Here is a 17937-nt window from a genome sequence, read left to right on the forward strand (position 1 = left end):
GACACACACACACACACACAGACACACACACACACACACACACATACACACACACACACACACACACACACACACACACACACACACACACACACACACACACACACACACACACAAACACAGACAGATAGACAGACACACACTCTGTGTGTCAGGAAATACTCCCTTCATTCAGAAGTGATAATTGAAATGGTCCTGTCAAGACATGCTGTATGTGCATATGTAGGATGAGTCATCTCAGACCTGGCGGATGGCAGGTGGAGGGGATAGTGAGTTGTATAAGAGTCCCCCATGTCTCCAGCCATGTAAGAGTGGGGTAAAGAAGAGTGGTGCAGTATGGTGTAAAAGTGTCCGTCTCACAGATGCTGCGCCACAATTGTTAGCTGACCTACATATTGCTCATGGAGCACAGTCAGGATGTGATGCTCGCTCTCTCTCTCTTTTTCTTTCTCTCTCACTCTCTCTCTTTCTTTCTTTCTCTCTCTGCCTCTGTACCTCTGTTTTTCTTTCTCTCCCTATGTCTCTCTCTGTCTCTCTCTCTCTCTCTCTCTGACGGTCTCCAAATGCAGATTTTTCAGTCAAATTGTGGAGTTAATGTTCTATTCAGATGTGTGTGAGTAACCGGAGAGCCGGGCGAGAACTGGGCTAACGTTGGCGTGTGTGTTAGCACCTCATCTCTCACATCTGTCACACTGGCACTCATTTCCAAACGCCATAAAATGACCTCTGCAAACACTCCATAAATCCTATGCACTTCTCTACACCACCTTCTTAGAGTTCTACAGTTTCAGCCCTGTGGAAATTAATAGAAAGAAATACATTCATAAGTGAGTTGACATGACTTGAAGGGCTAGCTTTTGATCTTTGTGCAAGAATTACGTTTTTAATATAGATCAATATAGACTTATGTTAATAATTCAAATCTGTTTGGAACGGTTTCTGATGTTACAGTTGCAGTTGGAAATGATTCAGTCAGTTTGAAATAATTGTAATATTATTTTAACTGTGCAAACCTTAATATTATTAGAACTGGGACTGGTCTAACTTAAGTCATTCAGCAAATGTTGGTCAACTGCCAAGGAGTGATATGGACTTTTGGAAAAGGAGTTTACCACATAGGATATGGATGCAATTAGTCTTTACATACTGCACTGGCAATATTCAGAGTGCAATGCCAGATCATTCCAAAGACTACACATTTACAGATGTATATCCACATACAAGTATTGAAGTCAGAATGATGCTATATGACACTTTAAAGTTTCAGAAGAAAAGGCCACTGACAAGAACATTGTTACATTGTGTGAGCAGTGCTGTTCATTTGCATAGTGTTGTCGTGAGTCTAGAAACAATGCTCCTTAGTTGATAGCCTCATTTTTAGATGCATACCTTTTAAAAACCTCTTTAGAAGCCGTGTTGTGAAGCTGTGCTCATTTTCTCACTGAAGCCATGTATTTGAGGTCCTGTTTTGTGTGTTGTCGCTGCCTTGGTTGACTCAGTGATAAGTCAGAGCTGGCAAACAGCAGGTTGTGTAGGTGCAGCTGTCTCAGTGGGGGTCTGGCACAGAGCTCAGTAACAAGGGAACAGTGAACGGGGAACGGTCGGAGCGTAGAGGACAGCACGAAGACTCAACGCAGTTCTGCAGTGTGTCTGCCTCACTAATGAGCTGTGTGTGTGTGTTTGTGTGTGTGTGTGTGTGTGTGTGTGTGCAGAGTAAAATGATTTTCTACCTGCTGTGAATCACAAAAAAAAACACATCATACAAATACACACTCGCGTACTGTATATTCACATTGAAAAAAGCTAAAAATAACCCTGGCCATTGTTAGGAGAGGAGCAATCTGTAGGTGGGCGTTCGGGGGTACGTCAGCATGCTCTACTGCTACCTGCTTAAGATTATTTATATGTGAGCTCAGCTCGTAGCATGAATGGGTCTGCCTAAAATAGGGGATCGTCTCATCTCCAGAGCCCAGCACTGGGACTTGGAACCGCTTTAAACAGGCTCAATCTTGATTATATTTAACTTGAAGGATCCTTGCTTAGCTGTGTGTCTGTGCGTGTGTGTTTGTGTTTGTTTGTGTGTGTCTGTGTGTGTGCGTGTGTGTGTGTGCGCGCACGTGTGTGTGTTTCTCCTGCCGAATGACGACTTGTGCACTGGAGAGGCCCACTCACACGGCTCGCAGTGTATTTTTTGAATGCCAGTGTTTATTTGAATTGTCCTGCGGGGCTTAAGTGGCCGGTGGAGTGTTTACCTTAGTCCCTCTGGCCTAATGCATTCCTGCCACAGGTAAATGGCTCTTGTGTGGTGGTGATTGACACGCGTGTTTGTCACTGGTAGAGCGGCTAATTCCTCCTTTTAGCTGATGTTTACACTAGTCCTTTCCTCCGGTGTCATCTCGAGTCAGACGATTGGTCATCTTTCTCCCTCTCTCTCTTTTTCTTTCTCTCTCTCTCTCCCTCTCTCTAATCTAACATCACTCTGCCTAATCCCATTGGTATCGCCTGTTATCAGTCAAACAGTAATGTTTGGATCAGGCACTGATGTGTCACTGAGTTGTATGCACTAACATGTATCTAAACCTGGTTAATGGTACATGTAAATGTCTTCACAACTGGGAGTTGATAGCTTGACTGGTACATGTGATGTCTTATTCTCTCTTCTCCCTGATGCTGAATGAGCCGCTGTGGACCTGAGTTGAAGACAGTATCAGACATGTTAGACTCTGTCTAGGTTTCTATCTATCTGTCTGTCTGTCTTTTCTTGTTCTGTCTAGTCTACCACATCTTTTCCTGTAAGTGCTCTTCTTTCTTTCTTTCTTTCTTTCTTTCTTCTGTTACATGCTGTTCAGCTTCTCTCTCTCTCTCTCTACCTCCTTGCTATCATCATGGTGACAGTGTTGTTGAAAGAGGGCAAAGCTATAAAATGTCAACAAAGCATTACATATGTCGGCTCCCTAATTGTGAAAACACACTCACGTTTTCCCGTTATCTGGGTCAGTCAGGTGTTACCCTGATGATGTGGTAGTTGGGTGGATCTGCTAGATGGGTGGAAAAGCAACAACAAGACATTTTGTTTACTGAAAATAGTTGTTTTTTTGCTGGAGCAATTCTTTAAACAATTCCACTTTCTGTTAAATCTATGTTTTATGTTATGTTATGCTGAATTGAATTGTAAATTATGCTGTTTGTATTTCAGTAAACTAGGCTGGAAAAACATTAAGAGGTAAAAAGGTTATTGTTAGCTAGTTTGTCGTTAAACAATACAATTGTTCTGAGAAACAACAAAAACTCCTATGAACTCTTTTCTTCCTATGAGGGTAGAATAGAATACTCACTCATGGCCGAAATGAATGGAGATTGCTCTCTTCAGACGTTGTTCACATCATTGAGTGCTCCGATCTTAAGACCTTAGCGTGCACGTACAACGGAACAATGCTGTTGGGAAAAAGAGCCCTTCAGTACCCAATAGCCTCCTAATGTAGCGCACAGTTTACAAGGACTTTTTTTCTGTTATCATACAGCTTCACAACCCACCACTGAATCTTTTCAATTACTGTCTCTGTGTTGAATAACCTTTTATATTCTTGAACTGGGGAAGACAGTAGTGATTGAGTAAACACACAAACATAAACACACACACACAGACGCACACACACACTTTCACACACTTATGTAGTGGTATATTGGGGGTCTGAAGATGGAGTTCAGTGCACCATAGCTGTGTAAACTCAAACAAAAGGGGAAGAGGGGCCTATGCTATGTAGTACATTAGGGCATGTTTACACCTTAGAACATAAACTAAAGCGTTCCTGACTCTGCCATAGAGGGGCATCAGTTGGCTGTAGGACTGCTCTGTTTAAGAAAGACCCCCCACTTCATTGTGTGCTGCTTCCCTCAACCACCCTTGTACCTCCCTCCACCCCCCCCTTCCCCCCCCCCTCTGAAGAGAAAACCAGCCATTAGCTCATTCAGTGCTGAACCTTTTTGGTGCTGCTGTCAGACTCTGAGAGCTAGGACATTTGTCAGTGCAAGCTGCTGTGGTCTGCAGTGTGTTACCGGTGAGTTGGTGGTTTACATTATCAACATTTCAGAGCCAGTTAAAATATTGCCGGCACGCAACACACGTAGGATATAAATCATCCCGCGTAGACAGTGTTGTATTATAAAGCAAGAATGATAAGGTGAGTTTCTCGTGCCTGGGACTCTGGATGTTCAAGGTGAATGGGTGGCGGTTCAGTATGCGAAATATGGCGCCGTTCTAAACATAGAGGGGAAAGTCAAACAGTTTGGCTTGGGCGAGCTGGGAGTTAGGGGTTAGTGTTTATTTTTATTTTTTAATACAGCTCCGCACCCTTGTCCTCCAGGGAATGACCTCTCACCCACCTTAGTTTTGTTCTTTATCTCTGTGACTGTGTCTGTGTCAAACACATCCTTCCCAAAGGCCTGTGGAAGGAGGCTGTGGAGTGTCAACAGTCGAATGCCATATCAGAGTCAAGACGGATGTCAGACTGTAAACTAAGCTGCTGGATCTTCTTCAATGGACACACACAAGTTGTGCTGACTTTGCAGATTTTCCATTTGTTGCAAAATCAAAGCGAAAACCTTTGTGTGCACTAAATGCGATAGCCATGATTGATAGTAATTGGTTTTCTATTATCCTGTCCATAGCCCACTCATACAGCACATGTGTTGTCTGTAGTAGGCTACCGATTACTTTTCATTGTGTGAGTCAAACCTGAAGCTTTTTCTCTGAAAGTGCTTACACGTGCCACCATTTGGCGTGTGGATCCGACTGCTGTCTGGACAATAAAGCAGCACAAGCCAATGACGTATATTCTCAATTGGCAAAGGCTGGTGTTCGTTATTGATTAGCCATGCCACCGCTGACCAGCATTTCCTGTGCCCGAGATGCATGCATCAAGCCCCAAATTACCCCAGTGAGTGAATGTGTGCAGGAAGTCATTTAATGAGAGCTCAATTGGACACATGAACAAATGCACACACACACTCACTCTATGAAAGCAATGTGTGACAGTCACTTGGCCAGGCTTTCTTATTATCATTATCATCGTTATGATGGCTGAGCAAAGTCATTCTCCATCTCATTTTCTCTTTGGAAAAAGAAGGAAGTGAGTGTTTGGCCCATAATGCATCTGTTGTTGTGACACTTTTGGCTTTCCCGGAGATGAGCAGCGATTTGCAGTAGAAAGGCACTTGACGTCCTCCTCTCCGTGTGGTGATTTACTCCATATCCACTCATAAGGTAGCACTTCATTGGAAATCCTAAACAATGCTGCTTTTGGTAGACAGATGATAAACAAAAAATGTTAAAGGATTTGTCTGTGAATTTGAAAAGCTGGTTCAGATGAGGCAAAGCTGTAGCGTCCACAATGTGCATCAGAGTCCTCCAAAGATCAAGAAAATCACACATGCTCTCTCTATCTCAGTCTCACTCTCTCTCCCTCTATTAGAGTCACTCTATTTTTCACACACACACCCACACACCCACAAACACATACGCATGCATTTTTTTATGCTTGACACTTGGCTACTTTTAGTCGTCCTCCCAGTCTTGTATATCAGGGCAGCGAGTACTAATCACACACACACTCTCTCTCTCTCTCTCTCTCCCCTATTCTCCATCATCAACCTGTATTTCTAAAGACCTTTCTTATCAGATGAAGGCTCTGATATGGCATGAAAGCATTCATGTGGGGGTAACCATGATGACAAAGCATTTTTGAAGTACTCAGACTCTGATATTCATCTGTTTTTTTTTTTTTTTTTTATCACGGCACACTGGATTTTCCCCTTAATGGAGTCAAGCTACACAACAAAACGATTCAGACGAGAGCAGGAACCCCATGAGCCAGTTGGCTTGTCCTCTGTCCAAGTGTTATGGTTCACCCCTGGCCTTACTCCGTCTGGCTCTTCCCCCCACCGAGTCCCTCGGCCTCCGGGCAGTCAGAGGCTAATGTCAGTGGTCACTGTGCACTGTTAGGCGCCCGTGACATTTGGAGAAGGTTTTAGCATGATCTCTGTGTCTTAGCAAAGGGAGCTGACTGGTTTTAGATGGGATGTGAGAGTGCTCATTGGTAGCTCTGTCTCTCTCTTTCCCTGCTTTCCTGAATGCCTGTCAGTGAAGGAGCTTGGAGCATGACCAGTCAATGGTTGTCATGAAACTGGCGGTGTTAAAGGTTATTAAGCGGTTGCACATTCACTTCAATCGACTGTTCACCTGCATGTATTAGCTTAATTTATTCCACTGCTTGGTTGAATTTCCCGTTGTCATGTGTTCTTTAGAACGTGCATTAACATATGTTATTACACGGGTGCTTCTAATTAGAGATGCACCGATAGATCGACTGGTGACCGGAATCGGACGATTTTCACGTGATCGGCCATGACCGGCGACCGGCCGGTCAGTCTGAGACATGCCGATTTTATGCCGAATACACTCAAATACACTCGTGCGCCGCAATTGTAACAACACCCATCTGAGTTTGCAAAGTTTGAAGAAGCTAGCAACCAGGCCAACACTCAGGGCTGGAAGTAGGGCTACAAAGAAAGCGCTAATAGGCTACTGAGTTGTTCTATGTGGCAAAAGCTTTACCATTGGCCTACTGCGTGGAATTTACTAAGCTGTCACTTCATTAGGCTACGTAAACATCGCTCATCACCGCCCGTCACTGCCGCTAATTGCGTGCCCACAGCTGAACCACAAGCCTGCTGAACGGAGATAAACGACTGCGACATTAAAAATAATCAAAGATGTCAACAAGCAGCGACATACAGTAGCCCTAGTAGTTATACTCCACTGAAAAAAAAACTATGTACTGCACGTAGACTAGGGCTAGACCTATGCCTTAAAATACCCTAGTCTAGCAGATTGAGAAGTGGATGTCGTGAAAGTGAACAAACGATAGCCTATTAGAAAGGCAAACAAACGTTAAAGTTGCTTTTGACATAGTAGCCTACAATGAAGAAAACTGATGCTCTGAATACTAAATCAGTCGTCTTTTTTCACCGCAAAACAGACGTGCACTGTTTTCATATGGTGGAGCACCTAATCGCTATTAGCACTTCTCCCCTGTGTTTGCGTGATAGCCTAGGCTGCTACCACTTTTATTAGCCCTCCCATAAATTCATCAATGCGTATGAAAATATGTTACATGGTAGTATGTTCAAATGTATCATGAAAATTGTTCTTAAATCTTTAGTTGGATATTGGAGCCTTCCTTGAATTTCCCCTGGGGATCAATAAAGTATCTATCTATCTATCTATCTATCTGGATGTGAGAAGCATAAAATGGGTGTTCCATAACTTAACTTAATCCATAATATGATACTGCATCTGAAGTTAGACTTGAAAAAGAATCTGTCTGCTCACCGGTTCCATTTTTTTTAAACAGCCATTTCATCATTGATAAGTTGATTACACGTCTATATTAACATGTTCTATCAAAGAAAAGATAGAAAATAACTATTTGTGTGTGTGCTGTAAAATGGTTAGAAGAAATGAAATCGGAATCGGCTAAAATCGGTATCGACAGGTCAAACTCTATGAGAAATCGGTATCAGCCCAGAAAATTGCAATCGGTGCATCTCTACTTCTAATTCACGTCTTTCATAGCACTCAGCAAGTAGTCAGTTCTTGCATTGGAACTTCATTCAAAAGTGAAAGCAGACGGTTGTGTTCTAAAGAATGTTTGATTCAAGTTCAGTGTGTGTTGTGAACTATTTTTTCTCAGAAAAAGACAAAACGATAAAATGGTAACAAATAAATGTAGTCATATCATGTGGAGTTTATTTTGTCAAGTAGCCATGTAATAAGAGGGATAATGTATATAACACCAGTCATTATCGGAAAATAAGTCCCTTCACAGGGTGTCCGCGGGGTTGTAAAAGGTATTAAAAGGTAGTAAATGAAATTAGCCAAATTTAAAGGAACCGTATGTAAGATTGTGGCCAAAACTGGTACTGCAATCACTTTCAAATTACTGTAGAGCGGTGTATCCCCTCCCCCTCCCCCCTGACAGGCAGAGCTGGCAACCCTGGATGCCGAAACACTACTGACTTTGTGATTAGTAGATAGTTGGAGGGTGGCGCATCAGGCCAAAACACAATCAAACAAACATCAACATCAGTTAAGGGCTGCAACTTCACTTTTTAAATGACAATTTCCTGGCCGGACTACTGTTGTCAGTGATATAAGTATTTGAAATGAACATGATTTCTTAATGTCTAGCGATATATCAGGGCCATTTTATGATTAATTGAAATACATTTCTTACATATGGTTCCTTTAAGGCCATTTAAAAGTATTAAAAAGTAATAAACGTCATCTGATGAGGTTTTACATTTTGGAACCACTATGAGGTTTTCCATTTGTGTTAAGTGCAGGCCTATCTCCTAAAATTTGCCTGAATTTATTTATATTATATTCATTATATGTGCAAGTAGGAGCTGAGCGATATGTCAGTGTGCGTTCGCGGTTAAAAACTTTTAGCGCCCCCTCAAACTGGATATACGGCTGGCTTGCTGCCAAACTTGTTGCCAAAAGTTTGCTACTATTGACGAAGTCATGGGAAAATGTAATTTTTCGGACATTTGGTTAGAGGACTCGAGATTCAAAGACTGGCTTAGGCTAGTTGGCAACAGCCAAGAGGCTTATTGCCACGTCTGTAAAAAGACAATAAATGTCACCTGGATGGGAGTGAATGCCGTCAGGTCACATATGGAGTCTACTAGCCAGCAAACAAGAATGTGCGGACGTAGTCAGAGGTGGAAGAGTCGACTGCCTGGCTCAGTGGCTCATCGGCCACGTAGGGCTACTGTCTCTCCACATAAATATGCATCATTGAGGCTTAATTAAAGCTATCAGTATATCTACTACCAGTTGTCATTATTGTCATCCAAAAAAGTAATCATTTGCTCCATCGCGTTTTCAATGACACAGGCAGAGCAGCAGACATAGCCTAAAGTAGGCCTACATACAGTATCACAATAACCCCTTTTCAAATTAAAAGTCCCCATGAAGGCAGAAGGAAATGAAAGGGGAAAAAACAAGAATATAACATGTAAACAGATGTACATGTTATAAGGGTTTATTTGCAATGAGCTAACCCTGCCTTGACCACAGAATAGAGGTTAAACATAGGCCTGACAGTGTTGCTTTGTTTAAGATAAGGTTTAGGCTATAAGATTTAACATTTTCTACCCTCAGTAAATGTCATGATAAGGCTAGTTTAACAGGTGTGACCTTTGCATTATTTAAAGCTTGCTCAGGAGCCATATGCTTACTCCCTTGATGTAGTATGTGACGAGATCAAAGTCCCAATAGACTTGCTTAAATTAGTTGAATATAACAACCTGTGTAGGTTTTTATAGGCTGTATTGTAATATGCTATCAATATATTATCATATAATATAATTGAAGGCAATTTATCAATTAGTTTCCACAAAATTCCCCAGAAGTCATTATTTAAGGGGTTATTTTTCAAAATTTCCGTCACATTTCCCACATTCTCCAGCAGCCCAATCAATAATTAGTATTTTTGTAAAATGTGACCACCTATTTTTGAATATGATACCTTGACTGGCAAAGTATATGAGACAGCAAGGGTGTGTGTGTGTGTGTGTACTGCGTATGGTCGTGGGCCTATTTGGAAGAAAGTCCAGTAAACCTTTTCTGATTTTCATTTGTCATTTTGTCTTGATTGAGATAGAATGATAGTGAAAGAAAGAGTGTAGTGCTGGAGAAGTGGTGTGTGCTCTTCCTACACATACAGTAACAATGAAATAACTTTTTATCTTGGGTTAGGATTAAATAACAAATAATTGTGTATAGGCCAGTGTTTTTATTGAAGCAAAAAAGGAACAAAGTATCCAGTAACTGTAATAATAGATACTTGATTTGAATTGTAAGCATTGCTACACTTTCTTACTCAGAAAGTTATATAACAAAATGACAGTAATCCGTTACTTTATAATTAGTTACCCCCAACACTGAATTTCGAAAGGTTGCCGCTAGTTGCAGCTCGAAGTCGTGTTGGTATTAAAAAATATTGTGAAGGTATTAAAAAAGGTATTAAAAGGTATTAAATTCAACTTAAGAATTTCTGTATATACCCTGCTTTAGGACGAAGCAAGAAGACCTGTTATTTTCCGATAGTGACTGGCGTTATATACATTATCCCTTACTTATTTGAACATCTATGAAGTAAATCCATTTTTTTGCCCGTATCACACTTTTACATTAATTCGCCGAGCTCGTTGTGAATTTTAAATGAACGTTGCGCGTTGCATCCAAGCTGTAAAATACAGATGTTTAGAACATAACAACATTTAGCATATGACGGTGGTGGCTTTTAGCTAGTTGGATGGCAGTAGGCTAAGTAAAATAGCGATGTTTCAAAGATAAGGTTTATCAGAATCCTGCGCGTCGGGGCCGTTTTACAACCTTAACCGTGCATTCATTTCTGTTAATCGAACACCGTGTCGTCCATTATCCCTTACATAGTTTTGTGTGTACATATTTAGCTGTATATGTCTATGTGTTCATCTACGTATCTGTGGATTTCCTCTGTGTGTGCGCTTTTGTGCATGTTTATGTATACCTACAGTTTGTGTGTGTGTGTGTGAGTGTGTATGTATGTCAGTCTGTCTTTACATGTCTGCTGTGTATATGAGTGTGTGTGAAAGACTATATGTCCTCTGTGTGTATGCATGTGTGTGTTCAGTAGGAAAAACAGAAGCAGTATTATCTCTAGGTAGAGCTCCTTCAGGAGACCCATTCAGCTTGCCTCTCTGCAGCACTCTCTCTGATTGGCTACAGCTTCTGTGCGCACACACACACACACACACACACACACACACACACACACACGCACGCAAGCGCTGTCTCCCCCCGCCCCTCTGTGCGGAGTGTATCTTTGAGAGATGCAGCAGAGCAGCTCAGTGTAGACAGAGACCCAGACAGAGGGAAAGAGAAAAAGAGAGAGAAAGAGTGAAGGAGCAAGACTGTGTGAGAGAGAGGAAAGAGAGAGAGAGAGTCGTAAACTAGCCGACTGCCCTCCTTCATCAGTCCTCCAGAGCTGAATTCCTCCCATCGTTTAGTGAGACGTGGTAGACTGACTGAAACCCCCCCAAAAGGGTCCAGTCATTCCAGCGCTGCTGACCGGAGGTCCGTGCTTCGTCTCATCTTTGCGCCGGTCCGTCTGCGTCCTCTTGCGTCTCCATTTCTGCCGCTGCTGCCAGCATACTCTTTCCTGTACAGCTCGCCAAAAAAGAAAAAAAGGCGGTTAGTTTCTAAAAGGTTCTATAGCGTCGGGCATTGTAAAAGCAGGCACGCCATGGGCAGACAAGGGCATGACACCAGCGCCGCCGCCACCACCCCCGGCATGCGCATCCAGCGCTCGCAGAGCAAGCTGAGCCTGTCGGCATCCTTCGAGGCGCTCGCCGTCTACTTCCCCTGCATGAACTCGTTCGACGAAGGCGGCACAGGTGAGACCACGGGCCAACGACGACACCACACCGGCATGCAGAGCCGGGCCTCTGAAGGGTGTGCGTGTGTGTTTGGGGGTCCTGTGTGTGTGTGTGTGTCAGTGTGTGTCCGAGTTTAGAGGATTTGTCAAGGCACTGCATCAAAAAGCTGCTGAAGCTGTCGGCAGAAATATTGAATGTGGCGTTTAATGGTTTTAATGGTGTAAGAAAAATCTGCGTGGGGGGTTCGGTGGCTTCTGTGGTACTGTTGCTGGGCTATGCTTGTTTAGGATCTTAAAGATTGAATTCCACTAGGGTGAGTAGTTGACATACGCAGGCAAGTGGACACGGTTTGGCGGCTCCGGCTGGATGCGCTCTCATTTGACCTTGATGACAGATGCATCCGTGAGAATTAGAACTTGTGGAAGCAAGCATTTCATCTCTTGACTGAATCTTCAAAAATATTTCTGAAGCATTTCTGCCAGTGGTAGTTAAATAGACAGTATATTCCAAAACATACATTTTCTACAATTGAGGTTTGTTGTACATTTATGTGGCTCTGTTGTGGCTTCTGACGGACTGAGTTTATTCTGAAATATTTTTTTTACTGTGTTTAGTGCTAGTTTAGTGCTTTTCAAAAGATAAAGTAAAAACATTTACTGGTGTGGAATAATTAACCATAGTTGCAACGAGGGGGATAAAAACGAAAGGAAAAAAATGAATTCTTTGAGAGCATTGTCGTGATTTCGAGCAATTAAATCTGCAGCTGCAAATGTACTTCTGATAAATGATACAAATCTGAACTGAAAAAAAGGACCTGAACACATGTGTTTTAGATCAGGTGACCTTGGCGTTAGACCAGCGACTCCCAAAATTGCTCCATGCATTATACTCACAGAGACTGTTGATATAAGCCAGAGCACAATCTGCTGATGTAAATGCTTTCACATACACCAAAAATATATGTTGGATATATAAACCACTCCAAAGACTGTACACATTTGTGCTAGATTGATATCTTTCCAATCAGTTTCCTGTTCTGTGCTAAATTCAAAATGACAGCAGGAGAGTGTGAGTATCTTGAATTTCCCTACATAAAATGTTTTACCCTCCTCTGACCTGTATGTTCATATGAAGCAACTTTATTTGGATACATGCAGGTAAAAACCACACACATACACACACACACACACACACACACACAAAGAGCCAGGTGCGTGTGCTTGCTACAGTCTGTCGCTCACACTGATGGGATTTAGATTAGCAGTGGGGCCGTATGGGCAAAAGCTGCCTGTCACCTCTCATCAGCCGAGGACACCACCAGCCCTGGTGTCCAGCTCCGTTTTTGCTGCCCCCTGCTGGTCTGACCACGCACGTGCATAGGCTGACGCAGACAAGCAATGACCATGGTTCATTAATTAATCATGGCCAAGTAGTGATGGATGGCGTTTACCAAAATGTTTGAGATGAAAGCATGAAATAAAAATTGCAGCATATTTATATGATAAGATAAGTATTTTGATGATAACTTCTCTCTCTCTCTCTCTCTCTCTCTCTCTCTCTCTCTCTCTCTCTCTCTCTCTCTCGCTCCACAGAGGAAGAAAAGAAGAAGAAGGCGATCCGTTTGCCCATCCAGAGGAGTGTGGAGACGGGGCTGGCCATCGAGTTCAAGAGCCGGATGACGAGGCAGCCCAGCGGGGAGACCAACGATGACAGCGATAAGGCCAAACCTGGAAAGTAAGAGAAGAAGAAGCTCTCTTTTTCCTCGTTTTTTTCCTCAAAGTTCTCTTCGTTCTCCTCTCCATGTTATGACAACCAGACCATATCTTAAACATACCTTGGTAGTCACTCAGTCACATGGAGAATCTGCTTTCTGTAGAGAATTTGCTTTGCTAGTAATGAAAGTCAGTCTGTCTTACATATTTTCTTATTTTTACGTGCACAAAAGGGAATCAAGATCTTTGAGAGGTTTTTTTTTCTTGCTTATAAAAAGTTAACCATCTCACACAAGCCTGCAAAACGAAATGAAGGCAAAAACATGTTGACCGTAATGGATTTACTGGCAGTAAAAGATACATGTACACACATACATATAGATTCATATAGATTCAGTCAGGTCACACTTACGGCTTGTGTGTCAAGCTTTGTATGACCACAGGCTGCAGAACTAGAGGCAATTCTGTTTAAAATGACAGTAAACATATTTGTATCGTTTTGGTTGTACTAACACTTGTCTTCTGTCTCTGTGAATCTTGCCTCCGCAGCCTCATCTTTCCTGGTGTCAAGATCTCATCTGATAGCCAGTTTACAGAATTCCTGGATGGACTAGGCCCCGCCCAGCTTGCCGGGAGGCAGACTCTGGCCACACCCCCAATGGGTAGGCATCTCGGGTTTCAACCACGACCCTGAACACACAAACACTCCATAGATCTCTTAGTAGTTAGATTTTTTGTACAGTAGTTTAGACCTGATGGGAGACGTACAGACGTGTACAGTAAACAAAGCTGTGTAGAACATTCTGTCTGACATGCTGGACTTGTCATCTCACTGCAGGTGATATCCAGATCGGCATGGTGCACAGGAAGGAGAGGCTGGACGTAGAGGTCATCCGAGCCAGAGGCCTGGTGGGCAAACCAGGCAACAAGCAAACTCCTGGTGAGTGAGGAGTGAAAACAAACAGTACAGTTAACTTGTCCCTTCAGAAATAAATACACAACACACACACACACACACACACACACACACACACACACACACACACACACACACACACACACACATACACACACACACAAGTTGATCTAGTAACAATGTTGCAGTTGTTTAGAGAAGCTTTTATGTCCGTTTTTCTGTCTCTCAGGCTTTTGTCCCTTTCCCTGACCATCTAACTTTTTTCCTGGTTCAACAGCTCCCTATGTTAAAGTCTATCTGCTGGACAATGGGAAATGTATCAACAAGAAGAAGACTAGACTGGCCAGAAAAACTCTGGACCCACTGTACCAGCAACAACTTCAGTTTGAAGAAAGTCCCGAAGGGAAAGTTTTACAGGTGTGCCATCTTTATATACACTTATACCTGCCATGTGTACTGTTATTCAATGTTTATGTCTGTAAGTTCTATAAATTGATGTGAATTAGTGATAATAACCAATTTGATGCTTATTATCACTAATATTTTGTGCTCTGCATTGACATTTATGTAGCTCACTGCCATGTGAAAGTGACACATGTCATTTATTTTTTACCATGTAAAGCACTTTGGTCAACCACAGGTTGTTTTGAACTTATCCCTGACTTTTTTATGTTGACAGATTATCGTATGGGGAGACTATGGACGCATGGACCACAAATCCTTCATGGGCGCCGCCCAGATCCTTCTAGATGACTTAGAGTTGACCAACATGGTCATTGGCTGGTACAAACTGTTCCCGCCCACCTCGCTGGTGGACCCGACCTTGGCACCTTTGACCAGTAAAGCAGCGCTAGGAGGCGCGAAGGAAACCGGTTCCAAGGTTCGGTCGTAGCGGCGTTGCGGAGCGGGACAAAAAAAAACCGAGCGGTTTCTAGCGTCGCCGTAGTAGCAACCAGAAAAGTGCGGAGAGGGGAGACAAGTCTCGGCGGGTCGCGCTCCCCCCCAACCCTGCTCACACTGCATGCTTGATGTTGTGTCTTCTGAGCCCGCGTGAGAGGAGTTTGGGAGAAGGGGGCTCCCCGATGCCGAAACGGCGGGGTCTCCCACTGACGGAGACAACAAAAAATAGAGCGCCACCCCTCCCGGCCAAGCGTCCCCGCGCTAGGGGGGCACTACTCAAAACAAAAACGGAAAAAAGATGTGGGGAAGAGGCCGGCGCGCGGGAAAGTGCCGGAAAAAAATGAAGGACTCGAGAGTGGGGGCGCTTTTGGTGGCATTCAGCGATCACTAGATTCTACATGTCTAGTCAAGAAGTCGGGGAGGGAAGTGAATAATAGAAAACAAAAAAAGAGACACAAAATGAAACCAAGTGGAAAGAAATGACAAAAAAAACAAACAAGCAAACAAAAAAAATACTACTGCAAAGAACTGACAAACGAATGAGTTCTACAAAAGCCCTGATTTGACAAGAAAAGGAAAGGTATCCTTTTTTTTGTCTCGTGTTACTCAAAACAGGGTGTCCATGTTCCTCACCCCACACATTTGATCCAGTGCAGCCACATCTGCACGCCCAGCTGTGACTAAGACAAGAAAACAATGTTCAAGGCCATGTGGACAATTCACAGAAGGAAAGCCGTGGATCAGGCAAAGGAACAAAACACCCCGAGTGAAGACCCCAGCAACACAGTAACCATAACGTCCCTCTTCACACACACACACACACACACACACACACACACACACACACTGCCCACTGGAAAGTACAAACCTCTAGAAAAGTTGGAGCCCCTTGGAGAAGAGTCTGAGTCCAAACTTGTGGCAGTTCTGAAACAGCCATCATTCCAGTGTCATCTGAGAACAACGACTTGAAAAAAAAACAAGGATGGAACGCCAGTGTTCCACAGTGACTCTCTCTCTCTGTTGATGATTTTCTTTTTTGTTTTTCTGTTTTCTTTTCCTTTTTATTTTTGTTTCTTTTTGCATGGATGAAAAGTTACCTGTGCTGAAAAAAAAGTATACGAAAAAATATTTTCCTTGAGGCTGCAACTTGCAAAAGAGAAAGAAAAAATGAAAAGAAAAAGAAAAAAGATGACAAAAAAACAGCCATTTTCAGTTGTCGTTTCAATTGTTTTTAATAAAATAAGAGAATACTTCAACAGTGCATGGTTATCAAGGAGAGTGAATGCAACATGGTAAAGATGTAATTGTCATCCTTTAAACCATTCTTCTGTATTTTTACAGATATCTGTGACACTGCAGCCTGAGGATGTTTCTAACTTTTTTTTAATGACAAAAAAAAGCCTATTCATGGGGCAGAGAATAAGAAACGATAAATAAATGTACATTATATATCATGTGGCAGAGGAACAGGCCTTAAGGTGAAACATTGTGTGCAAACTGTACATTTTAATTTGAATCCGTTCCTTTCAATGGCCATTTTTAAAAACAATACCTGTCACACCCTCATGGTGGAAAAAAAAATGCAGATTATCATGTTGTCCTGTGCCCCAAACTCCTTGTTCGTTTTTGGAGACACCATTCCATTCATTACAACCAAGCATGTTGAGGAAAAAAAGGGGGGTTGCAACATGGCTTGAAAAACACTTTTCCAGGTTAACTCAGCATGTTTTGATAGAGACAATGTTTGGGAAATTTTTTGCAGTTTCTTGTACAGTGCATGTGAACCTGAAGTCCTACAATCCCGCCCCTGCCCACAAACAAACACACAAATACACATATACATAAATTCATACATATATACCCACATGCATACACACAAACAGCCATATATATATATATATATATATATATATATCTGTACACACACAGACACACACACAGGTCTCCCACTCCCAAATTCTCCGATTGTAATCAACCACCGATTTAGTTGGGGTTTACATGGCTGAAGGTTCAGACATTCAACACAACATTCCACCTCCTGGTACTCATAAAGGAAAAAAGGAAAAATGAGAATAAAGAAAATTTTATATTTAATGGAGATTGACTAGGAGAAAAAATACATAAGGTTGCAAGTATATTTTATTTTAATATTGTTATAAAGAAAACTATAAAATATAAAAAAAAAGAATGGATCCCATGGTTCAGAGCCATAGAAGGACTGAGATGTGAGGAGTGAGTGGACTGGGTAGCGTTCTTTCTTGCTGTGATGTTCAAATGAACAGGCGCTGCTTGTCAAGGAAGAAACAACGCTCACTGTATGTTTCATGGGATTGAGAAAAATGCCACACAATATGAATTTTTAATTGTTTCTTGTTTTGAGAAAATAAAATACATTTACTACTTTTGTGTCCTTACACTCTTTTATGTTTATGTTGAAAGGTTTTTTTCCCCCCAATGTAAGTTAGCCAAAGCTTTCTGACATGTAATGCATTTACACAACCACAGGGTGGTGCTGTACATACACGTTCACATGTACACGTTTCTCTATATGTTTCAATAATTGCTAAAATGCCTCTCAGCAATGTGACTATTGTATTCATGGGCCCTTAAACATCTCAAGAAATAATTAGAGTCAATTGACTCTCAATTGAAATTATTTTGTTTTTCCATTATTTTTTTTACCATTGTTTGGGGAAAATATGACTATTTTAAATACTGCAGTACAGCAAATGCAACATGAATGAATGCTACATGCAGGGTTTATTGATTTGGAATTTGAATGACTTCTTACATTTTAAAACATGTTACCTAAAAATTATTGCCAAATTCACATGCCAAAGTTCTCTCCAAATTCCTTTCTAAAACAAAAAGTTGCATAAAGTTTAAAAACAGGGGTTCTGCATCATAGTGAAACTAGTCAAG

At 42.1% G+C, this 17937-nt stretch overlaps 1 protein-coding gene across 1 annotated transcript in view; it reads left to right on the forward strand.

Annotated features, from left to right (window-relative positions):
- Positions 1–17415, forward strand: part of rims2b (regulating synaptic membrane exocytosis 2b) — a 121966-nt gene extending 104551 nt beyond the window's left edge. Inside the window, exons 32-36 of the mRNA XM_048229192.1 lie at positions 13080–13221; positions 13749–13861; positions 14038–14139; positions 14393–14532; positions 14795–17415. Of these exons, the coding sequence (XP_048085149.1) occupies positions 13080–13221; positions 13749–13861; positions 14038–14139; positions 14393–14532; positions 14795–15007 (710 nt within the window). The 3' untranslated portion in view covers positions 15008–17415. The remainder of the gene's footprint in view (positions 1–13079; positions 13222–13748; positions 13862–14037; positions 14140–14392; positions 14533–14794) is intronic.
- The last annotated feature ends 522 nt before the right edge of the window (positions 17416–17937 follow it).

This window comes from Alosa alosa, chromosome 20, assembly GCF_017589495.1.
Source record: "Alosa alosa isolate M-15738 ecotype Scorff River chromosome 20, AALO_Geno_1.1, whole genome shotgun sequence".
NCBI lineage: Eukaryota > Metazoa > Chordata > Actinopteri > Clupeiformes > Clupeidae > Alosa > Alosa alosa.